The sequence below is a fragment of the Danio rerio genome, chromosome 6, assembly GCF_052040795.2.
Source record: "Danio rerio strain M-AB ecotype USA chromosome 6, GRCz13ab, whole genome shotgun sequence".
Taxonomy (NCBI): Eukaryota; Metazoa; Chordata; class Actinopteri; order Cypriniformes; family Danionidae; genus Danio; species Danio rerio.
The window spans coordinates 41,677,501-41,693,955 of record NC_141026.1 but is presented as its reverse complement, the minus strand read 5'-3'; the positions used below and the strand labels follow the sequence as shown (position 1 = coordinate 41,693,955).

Genomic DNA, 16,455 nt, shown 5'->3' with positions numbered 1-16,455 from the left:
AAAAAACCCTGAAGCCATCTAGAATTTTTCAATGGAAACCGCCCAGCTTTATTCAATGCATTATTAAATCAATTACTTTTCCGCTTATCCCTCTAATACTGGCATCTACGTAGACGGCGTCGTCGTTTCCAGGAGCGCTTCAAACGGATAAGAGGTAACGCGCTGCTTTTGTTTTGTACTCTTCCTCTTCAGCCGACCTGTCGCTCCGTCATGGCGCCCGTCCGCTCGGTTCTAGCACTCGTCTTACGGGAAGGTGTTTTAATGGCTCCCCGTATCGCTGACGTCTGTTGACGCGGGTACTTGCGTGCCAGTGACTAGCCTGGAAGTTTGTGCAGAGCGCGGCATAAAGTCGCCCACAGGCTTCAAAACACACCGCAGCGGTTTGCTTTATTTAGAGATGCGTTTTGATCAGGATCTCGTGGGGAAATAAGACTTTAAGAGTCCGACACGCGTTTCAAATTTGCATCATTCCTAGAAAAAATATATCCATATTCTTGCGATGGAACTTTTGTGCAACGCTAGTACAAACACCGAAAACTTCCGGCGAAATCTGAGACTGTCTGACAGTTGAGATGTGAGGCGAAATGTGTGTTTTATGTAGCGTGTTAAGTTAGCTGAATTAGCCTGAGATTGTTTTTTTGAAATGCGAACGTTTAACACTATAGTGTCGTGAATGTTGAATCAACAGGTCTGTAAGGTTAAAATTTACAGCATTATTTTGGTTTCATTACAATGTACATTGTGTTGAAGTCGCTCATTTCTTATTTTTGTATTTTGACGGCCGTTTTTTTAAGCATCCGGTTAATAACAACACAATGCAGCTCCATCTGATTTACTGCTACATGACTTTGTCTTCTATTATAAGCAGTGTAATTACAGTGTAAATTTGTGTTTTATTTATTAATTATTGTACTACTTGCATGGTTTTACTGGAATCAGAATATAAATGTGGACAACAGTCTGCAATAGTAATGTGAGGAAGGCAGCCCGCAAGGCCAGTGTGTGTGTGTGTGTGTGTATGTATGTGTGTGTGTGTGTGTGTGTGGTGAAGGACTGACTCAGAGCTGGGGAAAATGGAAACAGTGACTAAATCAAGGCTTTTTACTGTTACACACACACACACACACACACACACACACACACACACACTGTATGTTTGGGAACAGATGAAACTGTGTTTTTAGCATTTTTATTTTGGCTCTCATTTATACATAAAATTATGAATAAAAACATTCAGAGGCTCTTCCTGTCCTTCAGATTCCTGTTTGACATTTGGTTTAACTGAAGAAATAATTGACGAGTGAAATAATAAATTTTTCCCCCAATATGGTTTATACATGTGTTTATACGATTAATTTAGTTTATGTTTTTGAAATGTGTGTTTTCATTATAAATAAATATATATATATATATATATATATATATATATATATATATATATATATATATATATATACATACAATTATACTATTTATGATCATTATAATTTTATTTTTAAACAAAGTTGCTGTGTTTTTGTATATATTTCAGATATAATTATTTCAAAATTATATTGAAAATGTTTTTTATTTTAATCTATGATTACATTTAAAATTACATAAAAATGTGTTCCTCAGTCATTTGCAAGAGATGACATATGTGCATTATAAAAAAAAAGATCTTGTAAGAAAGCACGGTTGATATGGGCCTTACATAATAATAAATTGCCATGTTATTTAGATAACTCTTGTACAATTGATATCACCACAAACTTGTATCAACATAATTGGCGATTTGGCCTAAAATCACAATCTTGATCAATTGAACATTTTAACTCAATTATGATTAATGAATGATTAGTTTATTTATTTAATTTTTTGCCCTCGTACTTCACTGAAATTTTTTGTACAATAATTATTGGTCACATATTACAATTGAGAGATTTCTGAATGAAAGGTGCATTACTTGATTTTAAAATAGTTGACAAAAACACACACGATCAACTATTTGTTTATTTATTGAGCATCAAAGCTGGTTTATACTTCTGTGTCGAGTGATCGCTGTGACCCATGGTGCATGCCTTGTGCAGTTGTGCATTTATCTATTTGTGCAACCACTTTAATCCCTCCCACGCTCGTCACCACTATCAAGCTGACCAATCACAGAGCATGTGTCGTCCCAACATGAAGTTATAGTTTTTAAGAGTTCAACGTTACTCACGGTGAGAGGTTTGCGACCATGCAAAGGCTGCGCAGGACTATAAGCGTGAAGTCAACGCAGAAGTATAAACCAGCAACAGAGTGACTTGTAGAGTCATATGACTTCCCACATGGTAGGGAAATTATTTGAAATTTGATCGATTATATGTTCTGAATGTTTTGATTACGTTTTAATTAATCACCAGCTGTAAATGAAAATACTTTTCTTTTTCTTTTTTTAGACTTTTTCTTTGATATGCATTTATGATAATATTTAATATAACTAGCCATAAATTGCACTTACAGTATAAGTAAAAAAATAAATAAATAAAAATCTCCCCTTGATTTATTTATTCATTTTACCATGTTTTTTTCACAGTATTTCGTAAATTATTTTTTCTTTTGAAGAAAGTCTTATTTGTTTTATTTTGGATAGAACAAAAGCAGTTTTTATTGTTTTAAAAGCCATTTTAAGATCAATAATATCATTAGCCCCCTTAAGCAATTTATTTATACACACACACACACACACACACTTGCCTAACTATCCTAACTTGCCTTTAAATCACATTTAAAACTGAATACTAGTATCTGGAAAAATATCTATTAAAATATCATTTACTGTCATCATGGCAAAGATAAAAGTTAGTAAAACTATTATGTTTAGAAATGTGTTAAGATTCTTTCTGTTAAATAGAAATTGGGGAAAATTATACAGAGGGTCCGGGGGCTAATAATTCTGACTTTAACAGTATATGAATTAAAAAATAGGCAGTTGACAACTGTAATCCAGTGGTTAAGTGCATCGACACACAGCACCAATGTGCTCAAGGTGACCCGAGTTTGAGTCCCCGCTCAAAGTCCGTTTCCAATCCTTCCCCGCTCTTTCTGCTCTCCATGATTTCCTGACAATATTTTCTGCTATTTATTAAAGGAAAAAGGTATAGGCAATCACAGACATGTATAGAAATAAAAAAGAATGGAAGCTCTGTAAATATAAATTGTTCATTGAAAGCATCACATCTGCTTCAACCTCTGACCAACATCTGCCTCAACGTTCAATTTTCAGTGGCAATGGAGGAGGTCCAGCACAATAATGGCTCTGAGTCTCAACCTGTTTCCGTCGCCACAACTATAACTGCCTCTCACCTATCACAGATTGCCCAGGTACGAAAACTACTGTTAGTCTTTTAACTAAGTATTTTAGATGCAGTAAAAAAACAGTTTCATTTAATCCCTCGTCATTGTATTGTGGAAAGATGTCTCTGGGTGGTAATCCAGTGGCTGTGGTTCAGCTGCCCAGCGGTCAGTTTCAAGTTCAAGGCGTGATTCAGTCAGCACAGTCATCAGTTATCCAGTCTCCACCAGTACAATCACAGGTAACACACACACACACACACACACACAGACACAATATGATGTTACACTTGAATTAGATTTAGTGACATGTTTCACTTATTTCTTCATATTAGGGCCAAGGGTCTGACAGTGACGATTCTCAGGAATCAAGCGACAGCGGAGCATCAAATCAGAAGTCAAGAGAGATCTTAGCTCGGCGCCCATCTTACAGGTATAAAACTTCTGCCAAATACGTATACCTCTAATGCATTGGCCCCATGAATTCAACCTACTGTGGCTTCCTGCTAGTGTTCATTTGCATATCTGTTGGCAAATCAGAGGCAGTTGGTGCACATCTACCACGTCTAACTCACTCTTTATCAGGCTTTATCATGACCAGCAAGCTTTTTTAAATTGAAGAAGTGAACACGTTTAAAAATGATCCCTCAGTAATTAAATTTTTTTACTTTAATGAGTAATAAAGTTATAATAGAGAGGAAAACTTGATACTCAATGGTTTATGCTTTAATTAAGTCTTTTTATTTGGCATAAATACAAAAACTTAATTTATAAAACTAATGCTGTATAGCAAAATTAGTGAGTTTATTTCTGGAAATTATTAAATTAATTATTATTATAATAAATTATTATTCGTAATGCTGTCCAGAAATTTCCCCCGATCAGAGCAGCAGCGAACAAAGCAAGCATATATTTGAACACCATACAATAAAGCTATATATATATACACACACACACACACACACACACACACACACACACACACACACAGTGCTCAGCATAATTGAGTACACTCCATTTTGAAAATTAATATTTTGATCCATTTCTCAGTGAATATAGGCAATGTATTTTGGTGCATTTAAACCAAACAGATTTATTAAATGGATATATTTATTAAAATAATATTTTAGTCACCAATCATAGAAATTGAAAGATAATAAAAATAAATTTAAGCAAAATATTGCAAACAAAAAAAAAAAAAGTACAACCTTCAAACTTTTCAACAAAATCAATATATATATATTTTTTGCTTCTCTTGATTTTTTCCTCTTGTATTTAATATTTATCTATATCATAATTTTGGGTCAACTAGTTTTTGGACTGTTATCGTAAGTTATTTTCTTAGATAAGTTCTCGATTTGGCTTCAGTACTGACTAATCTAATGTATATGCACAAATGTAATATTGTATATTTTCCTATTAAAATATGAATTTAAAAGATAGATTTGTGAGGGGTGTACTCGTATATGCTGAGCACTGTATATATTTATTCCTATACGTTCCATTGAACTATTTACATAATTTACAATACTTTATATAATATAGAAGTCATTTCCCTTATTAAAACTGTTAAGTGCATAATTTGTACTTTTTTTTGTCGTATTTTCATATCCATTTTTTTCTTCAAAAAAGTAATAGTTTAGCTGTGATGTACATCATAGCTTGTTGGTTCGGTTCATGCCTCATCACGGTTACAAACTTTTTAAAAATCCCTTTGTAACAAATGTATTGAATTCTTGGGTGGCCACTAACTGTTTGAAGAATAGTATATTTTGAATTAACTGTTTCTGTAATATAAATGTTTCTTTACGTTTTTTTTTTTTTTTTTTTTTTAAAGAAAGCAACAAAAACATATAAGGTGCATCCCAAATCGCATACTTATGTACTATTCTAAACTATTTTGCATTTTGAAAACTCTAAAAATTAATAAGTGCACTTTAATTACACATTAATAATAAATTTTATTAATGCACTTATTGAACCATTAAAAACAAGTGTGCGCTTTTGGACACTTCACGCACTTAACAGCCACTGCTTTACTCACATAGCAGAAGGGGCAGAGCTTTTAGGCACTGATTTTGGATTAATGTATTGATTTTGGATTGTGAAAGCAAAATACCCCTACGAGAGTGATTATACCACCACCCAATGGTGAATGCGGTTGTACTCATGGCAGGTATTATTTGGTAGGTTGGTTGTTTATTTCACAAATTTGACAACTGTCCAACATCATCAGGGAAACGGTTTGAATTCTGCTTAGTAAAAAAAACATTAGTGCATATACTATGCTGTTGAGTGTGTAAGTGTATAAGTGTTATGCTTAGTGTATATGCTTTGTTAGAGCTTAGTGTATAGTGTGCCATTTGGGACGCAGTCACACTCTATTCCTAGTTGCACACATTAAGAGGGTTTACATGAAGTGTACATTATTAAGTTCATGCTAGCATAACATTATTTTTATTTTGCAAACAAATCTGTGGGAAACAGCATATTAGGGCTGCACAATATTGGAAACATCTGACATTGCGATATTAAGTTTTTTGGTGATATGAGAGCAATTTCGGCAGATGACTTGTCTTTAATTGTTCTGTTTGGAATGATATCATTAACTTTGATTGGAATAATCTTGTAGAGAAGTGAATAAAAAATTGTGAAGATAAAAGAGAAATAAGTAGTAGATAATCAAATACAGTAATACAATATATTATCATGATACTTTGCTACCGATAATGGTAGATCTCGATATCAGCAACATATCACAAGAAAACCATCCACAATATATCATATCTGTAAATAAAGGGGGAAAAATGCATCAAAAAGTTATTCGATTTTTTTTTTTATTAACAGCACTTACATTTTGTTGAATTGCAACATTTATATGCGTTCAATATATCAATAGTTTTTTTTGTTTGATATATTGTGCAGCCCTACAGCATATGCAGTATTGCTTTTTATTTCATTTGATTATTTGTGAAAATGCTTATCTTTACCCAAATCCACTCTTAGACCTGTTTCTATCTGGTTTTAAAATGCAGATAAATAATTTTGCTCATGGCTCATTATTCTCATGTTTCGTCCCTATCATTTTATTATCCTCTCTATCACTTTAGTGGGGATGCATTATTGAGTCCTACTATTTTGTTCTGTTGTACTAATGAATGAGCAAACTAACCCTGCCTCTGGAATTGGTTGAAAATGGACGAACTCAAGATCTCAATACCTGGTGTAAACAGGGCCTCCGTTAGAGGAATGTGAGAAGCACAATATGCCAAGCTCCAAATCCCATCCGCATAACTAAGAGTTTCAGCACTACACACAAACGTTCTGTTCTTTTTTGTGTTTTAGGAAGATCCTAAATGATCTGTCAGCGGAGGAGCTGGCAACTCAGAATGAGGGAGAAGAGGAAAGTTCCACCTCCTCTGCCATAACAAGCGTCTCACTCCCGACCCCAATCTACCAGACAAGCACTGGCCAATATAGTAAGCCCAGCCAACATCAGTACTTTAAAATACAATGGCAATTGAGAGTTATTGAATGCACCGTGTGGTAACTTCCTACATGTTTTGCAACAGAAGTGAAGCAAATGGTTGCATAAGGAGTGCAAATAACCAAAAACCTGTGCGTTTTGTTTTTTGAACTTACCAATCCAAACTTGATTTCCATAGTATATTCAGTATCAACAGTATCACTGGCATGGCAGTATGTTCAAGTGACACTCAACATGGAAGCATCCTCACCCAAAAAAACAAACATTTTTACCGTTAATCATTAGTAAGATGATGAAAAGAATCAATGATTGATAATAAAGTCGTAACATTTAATGATTAAATACAATGGCTAATATTCAACGGTTTAATAGGGTCACCTCAAATTTACAGACTAGCTGCTTGTACAGTGCTATTTTTCTGTGTGAGCAAATAGGTTTTGTTATTGTAAATGTTATTTTCTTCCTAATCAGCATGGTTTACACTCACCTGCCACTTTATTAGGGATACCTGAGGCTACAATTCTCACAGGTTCACCAAAATTGGACAGTAGAAGATTGGAAAAACGTTGCCTGGTCTGATGAGTCTCGATTTCTGCTGTGATCTTTGAATGGTAGGGTCAGAATTTGGCTTCAACAACATAAAAGGATGGATTCATCCCGGCTTGTATCAACGGTTTAGACTGGTGGTGTTGGGGGATATTTTCTTGGCACACTTTGGGCCTGTTAGTACCAACTGAGCATTGTGTAAATGCCACAGCCTACCTGAGGATTGTTGATGACCATGTCCAATATGACCACAGTGTACCCATCTTCTGATGGCTACTTCCAGCAGGATAATGCGCCATGTCATTAGGCTTGAATCATCTCAGACTGGTTTCTTGAACATGACAATGAGTTCACCGTACTGAAATGGACTGCACAGTCCCCACACTCAATCCAATAGAGCACCTTTGGGATGTGGTGGAACAGTAGAATCACATCATGGTTTTGCAGCAGACAAATCTGCAGACACTGCTTGATGCTATCATGTCAATATGGACCAAAATCTCTGAGGAATATTTCCAGTACCTTGTTGAATCTATGCCATAAAGGATTAAGGCAAAAGGGGTCCAACCCTCTACTAGTAAGTTGTACCTAATAAAATGGCCGGTGAATGTATTACACACTCGAAGGAAATTCTGGAGAATGAAATGCATTAAACTCTTGCTCATTTTCTTCATTACTTCCTGACATCTGCTGTAGATGCTTTGGACATAACCTTCATGTGCCTCAAATCATTAATGACATCCGTTCTTATTTGACCATCAAAAATCTGTATCGATTTATGGGTTTATCAACAATTCAAATAGCTGTTGGCATCTCAAATCTTGATGTCTATCACAGTATTCTTTACTTGTTTGCAGTTGCGATTTCATCCAATGGCTCTCTTCAGCTGGCCAGTGCTGGTTCAGAGGGTGTACAAGGCCTACAGACTCTCACCATGTCCAACTCCAACCCAAGCCAGCCAACTATACTGCAATATGCTCAGACTGCCGACGGACAACAGATTCTGCTGCCTAGCAACCAGGTGGTTCTCCAAGGTTGGCACACAAAGACGAAAAGACACTTTGTATTTGGAAATCGGCTCGTATTGTTGCTTTAGAAGGCGTGGGAGACACTCTGGCTATGATTCTGTGTTGTAGGTGCAGGAGGAGAAATGCAAGCTTATCAGATCCGCTCCTCTTCCTCCTCGCTGCCTCAGACTGTTGTCATGACTTCACCTGTTATCAACTCTCAGGGCAAGAGCGACGACCCACAAATGAAGAGAGAGATACGGCTGGCCAAGAACAGGTGGGTGCATTTGTGTGGAAGGTAATTCGTTTGTTTAGAGATATGAAGTTGGTTGGTAACGTATCCACCTTTTTCCACTTGTGACTACTGCACGTCTAATTACGGTTCCATTCAAAGCGATTGAAACAAATGAGTTCACATAAGTTTGCTCTACAAATAATCCATATCAGTAGTGAAAAGTGAGTGAGAGGTATGTTTAAGTTTTTTTTTTTTTTTTTGCTTGATTTCAATGTCAGAATTTTACGTTGGTATTTTATCGAGACGTTACTATCACAAGCACATTTGTGGCTCTTTTGAGTTTGTTGTGTTTTGATCCTCTTGATCAGTGGTCTTCAACATTTTATCACCGCGGACCGATCAATGCTTAACAATTTTACCACGGCCCGGGGGCAGGGGGTGGTGTTGGGTATATGTAGATTGGTAGGCGACCACCGTTTTCTCAGAGGATGACAAGCTGACAAAACATTGCTGCTACTCTGATACAAGTTTTATCTATGAAGAAAATTAATAAGCCCTGCAGTGTTTAAAATGTCTGTGTTTTTCTGCAATTAACTAGTCTACCGAAATGTGTATATCCCATACTAAAGTATGCTGACCGGTCAGTTATTGTTACGTGACTCTTGGTGCACTCGCAGCATTGAAAAGTTGAGATGTTTTTAATTGGGTGCTCCTAGATGCCGCAAGCGTGTCCTTCTCAATATGCGCTGCTTGCCTCCATTGGAAATGACAAACTTGCACATGGAAAAGATGCAATATGTGATCGGCCCCTAAGGCTGCCGTCATTTGCGATCTCCAGCAGTTGATCTTCTTCTTGCACAGACATGCTGGATTCACCTGATTTGATGACAAATGTGTTGCGGATTGATTCCTTGGCAGTCTGTAGGTTCTTCACAGAGCCTTTTCCCATTCACCAAGAAACTTTCCAGCTGTTTCTTACTCATTTTGCTGGCCTGTGGGTTAAATTTTGGCGCGCAAGTGACCGAGATGTAACCGAGAGAATAGGGTCATTTTTCAAAATAAAAGATTTTCAAAATAAAAGATCGTTCAGACTAGGATAATAAATAAAACAAAAATAATTGATGATTTCTTGTGTGGCCTGGTACCAATTGATCTATGGATTGTTACCGGTCTGCGTTCTGGAGGTTGGGGACCACTGCACTAGATCATATTTTCTTATAGTATTTTAAACACTACAATAATATTCAACATACCTCCATAATATTACACTGTAGCAAGTTTTTTTTTCTCACCATAAAAATAACTATAGGAGCTGGCATGACGTTAAACACAAACAAAAAAACTTGTGGTGACGAAAACCCAATCATATTTCTGCCATGCGTTGTTTGTGTCTGGACCAAAAGATGCACATACAAGAACCAATACAGGTTGTATTATCATTCGAGAAAGGGAAACCATGCCAGTTCAACATCAAACGTTTCTTCACGTGAACCTGACATGAGGACATGTGTAGCACACACCTCACAAACTAGCTGGACAAATGCTTACAGACAGCTTAACACTGCCTATAAACCGAATGTTGGCTTGGTGTGTCCCAAGCTTTAAGAATTCTTTGATTATATGTGATCTGCTGAAAGTAACTTGTTAAAGGATTAGTTTATTCATAATTGAAAATTCTGTTATTAATAACTTGCCCTCATGTCATTTCAATCCCTGAAACATTTGTTCATCTTCAGAACATAAATTTAAATGATTTAAATGAAATCTGAGAGCTTCCTTATCCTCCATAGTCAGCCATGGTTTGTTTACTGCAAGTCATTCAAGTACAGAATATGAACAAAAAAACAATATCAAAACATTCTATGTGGTTCAACTGTAATCATACGAAGCTCCAATAACACTTTTGTGCTTTAAAACTGTAAATATTACTTGAGACATTGGTGGAAAAAATCAGGTTTTTTTTGGTGCACAAAATTGTTCTTGGAGCTTCAGAAAATTGCAGTTGAATTAAATTGGAGTCACTTTGAATGTTTTTGGTTCCTTTCCTTGACTAATACCTTTCTATAGAGCAGGGGTTCTCAATCTCGGTCCTGGAGGTTTGGTGTCCTGCAGTTTTTAGCTCCCACCCCTATAAAACACACCTGGGCAAGCTAATCAAGTTCTTACTAGGCTTTCTAGAAACATCCTTGCAGGTTTGTTAGAGCAAGATGGAGCTAAAATCTGCAGGACATCAGACTTCCAGGACTGAGTTTGAGAACCACTGCTATAGTGGATGAGAGAGCTCATGGATGTCATCTAAAATATCTCACTGGGGAATTAAAACAACCGGAGTTAGTAATTAATAACAGAACAATTTTTTGTGTGTGAACGTATACTTTAAATCCAGTTTGCATTTTTAATTTTTTATTGGATAAACTGAGGAATAATGACACTTATACCCCTTTATTTTTTACTGATTGTTAACAATTTAACACGTTAATCCCACAAATCAACAAAAGCATCGTAGTGTGTATGAAAAGGCTAGATAAAATGCAATGGTTATTTTCATATCTGATCTTTTTAATGCATTCCTCTAATGTGAATCTCCGTGTGCAGGGAGGCAGCCAGAGAGTGTCGCCGAAAGAAAAAGGAGTATGTGAAGTGTTTGGAGAACCGCGTGGCTGTGCTGGAGAATCAGAACAAGACTCTTATCGAGGAGCTCAAGACATTAAAGGACCTGTACTGTGTTAAAACTGGCTAGTGGGAGATCCCTCCAATCACGCTAATGGGACTTTGCTGGCAGACCTGTGTGTCTGCTTATGTGCTTACACAAACACAGACAGGGACTTTTTTCTGGCAAGAGGAATACATTTATTCCTCCTGTCGAATGCTTGTTTTTATACAGCTCATTTTTAACTAATAGCCTAAGAACGATTGACCAGAAACAACAGCAACAATTACGCTTTTAAAAATAGATGGAAAGAGGGATTCGTTTTTTTCCATTAACATATTTTTATTTGCCGTCGACAGATGTTTATATTTGTGTATGTATCTTGTGCAAGCGTTGGCACGTCTACACTGGGAGATCTTGCTTTATTCTTGACCCATTTGGTTTTTCCAGGGAAGTTTTGAATGTTAATTTTATTGAAGCGCTAGCTGAGCGCATTAGCTGTCTGTTGAGGTGACAGACTGGTATTTTTACACCTTATCTCAAATGCGCTTGTATGTATGAAAATTGTGACGCAATTGTGTTTTTTTTTTTCAAGTCATGCAGCTGTGTTCTTTGCATTTATTTTGTGCTATTTACCCCTTTATAGGAAGCTCTGGCATTCCTATCCCCATTCCGTATTTTGTTTTACGTTTAGTGAGACATTTTCTACAGAGACTGAGCAGATTTTAAGGTGAGGACTTTCAGCTTTACTATTATTGGTAACATTCAAGTCATTAAGTCATTTTAAGCCTTATTGTGGACTGATAGACTAATCATGTAGAATTGAAACCTTTTTAGTCCAAGCCTTGGTAATATGTCTAACTGGTCTTTAAGCCATTCACACACTTGGGTTGGGACCGTGTTGGCTTTTAGCTGATTAATAGACCCGAGGCTTACCACTGTTTATAAGCCAAGCTGTTACACGACAATCGAATCAGGGAGCATACGATGAAAAACAAAACATACAATGTCACTTGTTTTAGGTAAAGTGAATCTAAATAAATATTTTTCCAGCCTTTAATTGTTTTATCTGTCATTGTTTTAGTTTTTTCCCCCTTTTAATTCCAGTGTTCTTTTGCTTGACTACATGGAGGCCCTTGAAAAACTCCACTCAGATGGTCAAATAGGAGAAGCAAGGTTAGCTTGTGAGAAACGTTGCAATGTATTTAGGGAACGTGATATCTTGGTTGTTGCATTAAAACGTCGGCAGAAGACTTTTAAATTGAAAAGATAGCAGTATAAGTATGTTTTGACCGCATGAAAATATCAGCTAATATTTTAAAATCTCATGTCAAAGAAATTCTAGTGAATAACGTGTTGTATTTTAGTTATCAGCTAAAAATGTTGTATGATCAGATTTCTTCACTCAATCTGAGTTGTGTTAAGGAAATCTGTGTGTGAAAGAAAATAAGTGGTCACAAAGTGTTAAAAGAATAGGATCTGAATTGGACGATATAGGAATATTTTTATAGTTAATTCTGTAAACTGTTTTAATGCTACTATAACCAATATTTTAGTATGAAGGCAAAATAATCACATTTATGCAATGCATGAGTTTCATTTGAATGACACATTCCTCCAAACTGATAGATGGCAGTGTGGCTCATTTAACTTCACATAATTATCACTAATGGCCTGTTTTATCCGCTTACTGAGTCGTGACGCATGGTGTAGTTTCAAGGTCCAAGCCGTTAATCATGAGAAATATATTCATTTATGACCACGTTTTAGTCATTTCACACATTAAAGTGAGTTTTATATAAAATAATGGTGTACACTACAGTCTCTGGACTTGCTGCATCACAGACACCAATATTTTACCAATTTAAAATAATGTAATCACTTTCTGGCCATCGGATATTAGGCATGGATATACATATTGTGCTTGTGGTTTTTGAAAGTTTTACAATGCTTTGGAAACGTTTATTACCGAAGTTATTATTATTATTACCATTTGTTGAGTCTCCTCACAGTTTGATACTGTATATTGCCTCACACTGTGATGTCACACTTAACAAGTGGATAAAGATGAAAGTATTTTGTATATTATTATTTGTTTTAATATAATTATTGAAGTATTTGTTTATTTTACAGAGACATACTTGTGCAATAACAAAACGTTAAGTCTTCACTTGTTGAACAAACATTCCTTTTTTTCTTTTGTTTTTGGTTAAACATACTTAAAAGTAAGTGAAATGACTAGGGCTTGCTGAAGGAAAACGTGCTTGAGAAAATCTTTGGAAGATTTTTCTATGGAGGTAGTGGGAAATTATTCATATTCATTATTTTACTGCATAACCAATGATGTGTGGTTTGATCATAAAAAACAGAGGAGCTTGAATGTGCCGTAGTTTCACATCTGAAAATCCAGCATTGTCAATGTCCTTCCATGTAGCACGGATTGCTTCACAGCCATCTTGAAGATAGTACCTGAAAAACATACAAGACTTTCAAATTCCGTAGCGGACCCATGCTTTGTTGCCAAAATTTCATTAAGTGAATGCATTCTGGTTATAATATATTACATAATATTATTTCTCTATGTCTAAAATAAACCGTCACTTCCAATTATATGTGTGTGATAAGCATTGGGACACTGGATGTACTTACAGGAGGTAAAGTATTAAACGCATCACCATTTTTTTTCCAGAAAACATTTCTAAAGGTGCTGACGACTTGAAATTTTTACTAGATGACTGTAACAACCAAAGTAATCGTTACAAAAAAAGCCACTGTGTAAAAAATAATGAAAACAAAAAAATCTATTGAACACATGAAGAAAGTAAGGTGTAAAAATGCATGAAAGGTCCAGACAGCAGCGGAAATATATCAGTAGTTTTTCAGCAAAACCCTCTACCTTTCGTCAGTGTAAATTAATATTATCTGCCTCAGTACAAACATCTTCGTTACCAGATAATGAAGATGAAACCAGGGTCTAGACATTTTAGCCAATGAAACTAATAATTTAAGAAGATAAAGCTGCTAGAATGGCACAGACAATTGCCTGACTTAAATCCAATATTACATAAATAGGAAATAAAGATCAGAGTTCATAGACGAAACCGACAGAACTGTCTAGACTTAAAAAATAAGGACAAAATTACACCTGAGCAATGCATGCGGATACATTATCTATACAAGAGGCACCTTGAAGCTGTCATTACCCCAAAAAAAAGCCTTTTATACAAAGTATTAAATACATTTAATTAGTTGTGGTTACGTAAATTGCCTAGTTATTCCGTTGTTATTGAACATAATACCCTACCAAAATTGTTAGGGTCAATTTCTTGTCAATAGTTCTTTTAAAAATATTCACCAACAGGAAAATGCATGACATGTTCAATACTAATTTTGCCCGCTGTATTTATTCGATATGTTTGTACCAGATGTTCACCAAAATATTTTTCTAAGATCCAACAATATATTTGAAGCATATAAAATGCAGTATTTTTAATAAAAAAAAAAACTTTTTGTAATTCTTTGGCACTGTATGAATATACTATAATTTTTATTGCCGTAAAAAAAAAAACTGACAAGAGACCCTAATATAATGATAATAGGTAAATATTAAGATTTTATGTCACCAAAATGGCTGGAGAACATGCTGAAAAAAGTAAGCCCAGGTTGAAGGGTCTGACACCACATGCTCAAGGAAGAAAAATGCTCCACCCTGAAGAACAAAAAGCAGTATTTAGATTTCTCAACTTTTTTAAAATGTAATGGTGTTAGTGGAATATGACAAAATGCATAAGTATTCAATAGAAATGATAATAGAAACAGCAGTATTTATAACAGGTTATGTTATAACACCAAATGTAATACAGTGTAATAACTTACAGGCCTCAGGACCCTTTTTGCCTCCTGCAGAACTTTGTTGGTGTCTTTGACCGTGCACAGAACCAGAGTGCAAACCACAGCATCCACCGAGCTGTCCTCCACCGCCTGCAGATTCTCCCCCGACGCCACTATGAAGCTGTCGTACACCAGGTGCTCGTTCTTCTCCATACTTTTCTCCAGGTATGTCTTAAAATGCGGGTTGGGGTCTGTGCAGGTGATCTTGGAGCCCGTCGGGTAGTGCTCGAAGTTCGCCCCAGATCCGCAGCCCACCTCCAGGATGCGCAAAGAGCCCTTGGAGGGCTGAAATCGCTCCAGGTTTAGGAATAGTTCCCGTTTCTTGTCATTCATTAGCTCATTGTACGCTATCGTGAAACTACTCAAAAGTCGGGGGTAAAGGCGCTTGTAGAAAGACAAAAGTCCCACCCGCTCCCCAACGAACAGCGGCAGTGTGAGGACTTTGCATATGAAAGCAAGAGCGTTCAAAAACAGCGACATTTTTAACTCGGGGAAACTACACTTTCGGTTAAGAAGACTAGTCGCGCAGGCGAGCGCTGGAGATCCGGAGACCGGAAGCGCGAACTCTTAAATGCAGCTAGCCGAGTTCCAAAGTTCAGGTTCAGTTCGTGAACTTGGGGATGAGCGTTGCTAACGATTATTAGTATTGTTGTTGTCGTTATTATTAACTTATTACAATTACTATTTATACTGTTTAGTTAGAATCTTAACGATACTGTTATATTAAATGGGTAGCTTATGTTGTCTTTTTAAAACATGTTTATGTAGATCAGAGGTGCTCAAAGTTGGCTCATGGTAACATTTGATATGGCCCATCATCACATCAGAGAGGAGAGGGAGAATGATGGGGAGGGTTTAGAGATTGTCATTTCAAATTTATTGTGATCTTTATTTTGTTAAAAAAAAAAAGCTTACTGAGATTAAATGTTTAACTGAATCAGATTTGGATTAAATGTACATGCATACCCAACAGTAAAAGGGAAACGCAAAGACTTTTATGAGCAAATCAAGACAAAGGCAGATTCTGCTTGACTAGTGTAATCAGCATTTAACTTCACTGTTATACATGTGATTGTGTTTATTGCATTTTATTGCAAGTTAAATCTAAAAATATTCTGCATTAGATAATATGATTTAAGGTAATGTTTTCTATTTATTTATAAATATGATGAATTAGGATATTACCCAATGCAACTTTATTGTAAAATAATTTGGTGTATTTATCTTCGGCCCAAGGCTCTCAATATTTAGTTTTTGGCCTTTCATACGTTTAAGTTTGGGCACCCTTGATTTAGATCAAAGTATTTATTTGTATATTTTAAAA

General features: G+C 35.9%; 2 protein-coding genes and 1 long non-coding RNA gene across 3 annotated transcripts in view; 2 read left to right on the top strand and 1 right to left on the bottom strand.

The window, feature by feature from the left end:
- On the top strand, window positions 1–12,300 carry atf1 (activating transcription factor 1). The gene is given in 8 exon segments (NM_199723.1): window positions 1–154; window positions 3,248–3,345; window positions 3,438–3,557; window positions 3,651–3,748; window positions 6,661–6,794; window positions 8,206–8,382; window positions 8,485–8,632; window positions 11,186–12,300. Coding segments are annotated over 7 exon segments (915 nt in total). The 5' UTR covers window positions 1–154; window positions 3,248–3,252; the 3' UTR covers window positions 11,331–12,300.
- Window positions 12,301–13,320: 1,020 nt separating this feature from the next.
- Window positions 13,321–15,696, bottom strand: tmt1a.3 (thiol methyltransferase 1A, tandem duplicate 3). Its single transcript, NM_001386647.1, has 3 exons — window positions 15,117–15,696; window positions 14,864–14,949; window positions 13,321–13,709 (listed from the first exon to the last, which is right to left on the bottom strand). The coding sequence occupies exons 1-3, from the start codon at window positions 15,609–15,611 to the stop codon at window positions 13,562–13,564; spliced, it is 729 nt and encodes a 242-aa protein (NP_001373576.1). The 5' UTR covers window positions 15,612–15,696; the 3' UTR covers window positions 13,321–13,561.
- Window positions 15,148–16,455, top strand: part of LOC103911260 (uncharacterized) — a 15,799-nt gene continuing 14,491 nt past the window's right edge. The window contains exon 1 of the long non-coding RNA NR_170237.2: window positions 15,148–15,266. This is a non-coding gene — a long non-coding RNA (uncharacterized LOC103911260). The remainder of the gene's footprint in view (window positions 15,267–16,455) is intronic.

Excerpts from the sequence above, each read along its gene's own strand:
- tmt1a.3 (NM_001386647.1), bottom strand. The coding sequence starts at position 15,611 with ATGTCGCTGTTTTTGAACGCTCTTGCTTTCATATGCAAAGTCCTCACA. Across the intron at positions 14,950-15,116 it reads CAAAAAGGGTCCTGAGGCCT|GGTGGAGCATTTTTCTTCCT; the intron begins GTAAGTTATTAC and ends TTTGTTCTTCAG. Across the intron at positions 13,710-14,863 it reads CATGTTCTCCAGCCATTTTG|GTACTATCTTCAAGATGGCT; the intron begins GTGACATAAAAT and ends TATGTTTTTCAG.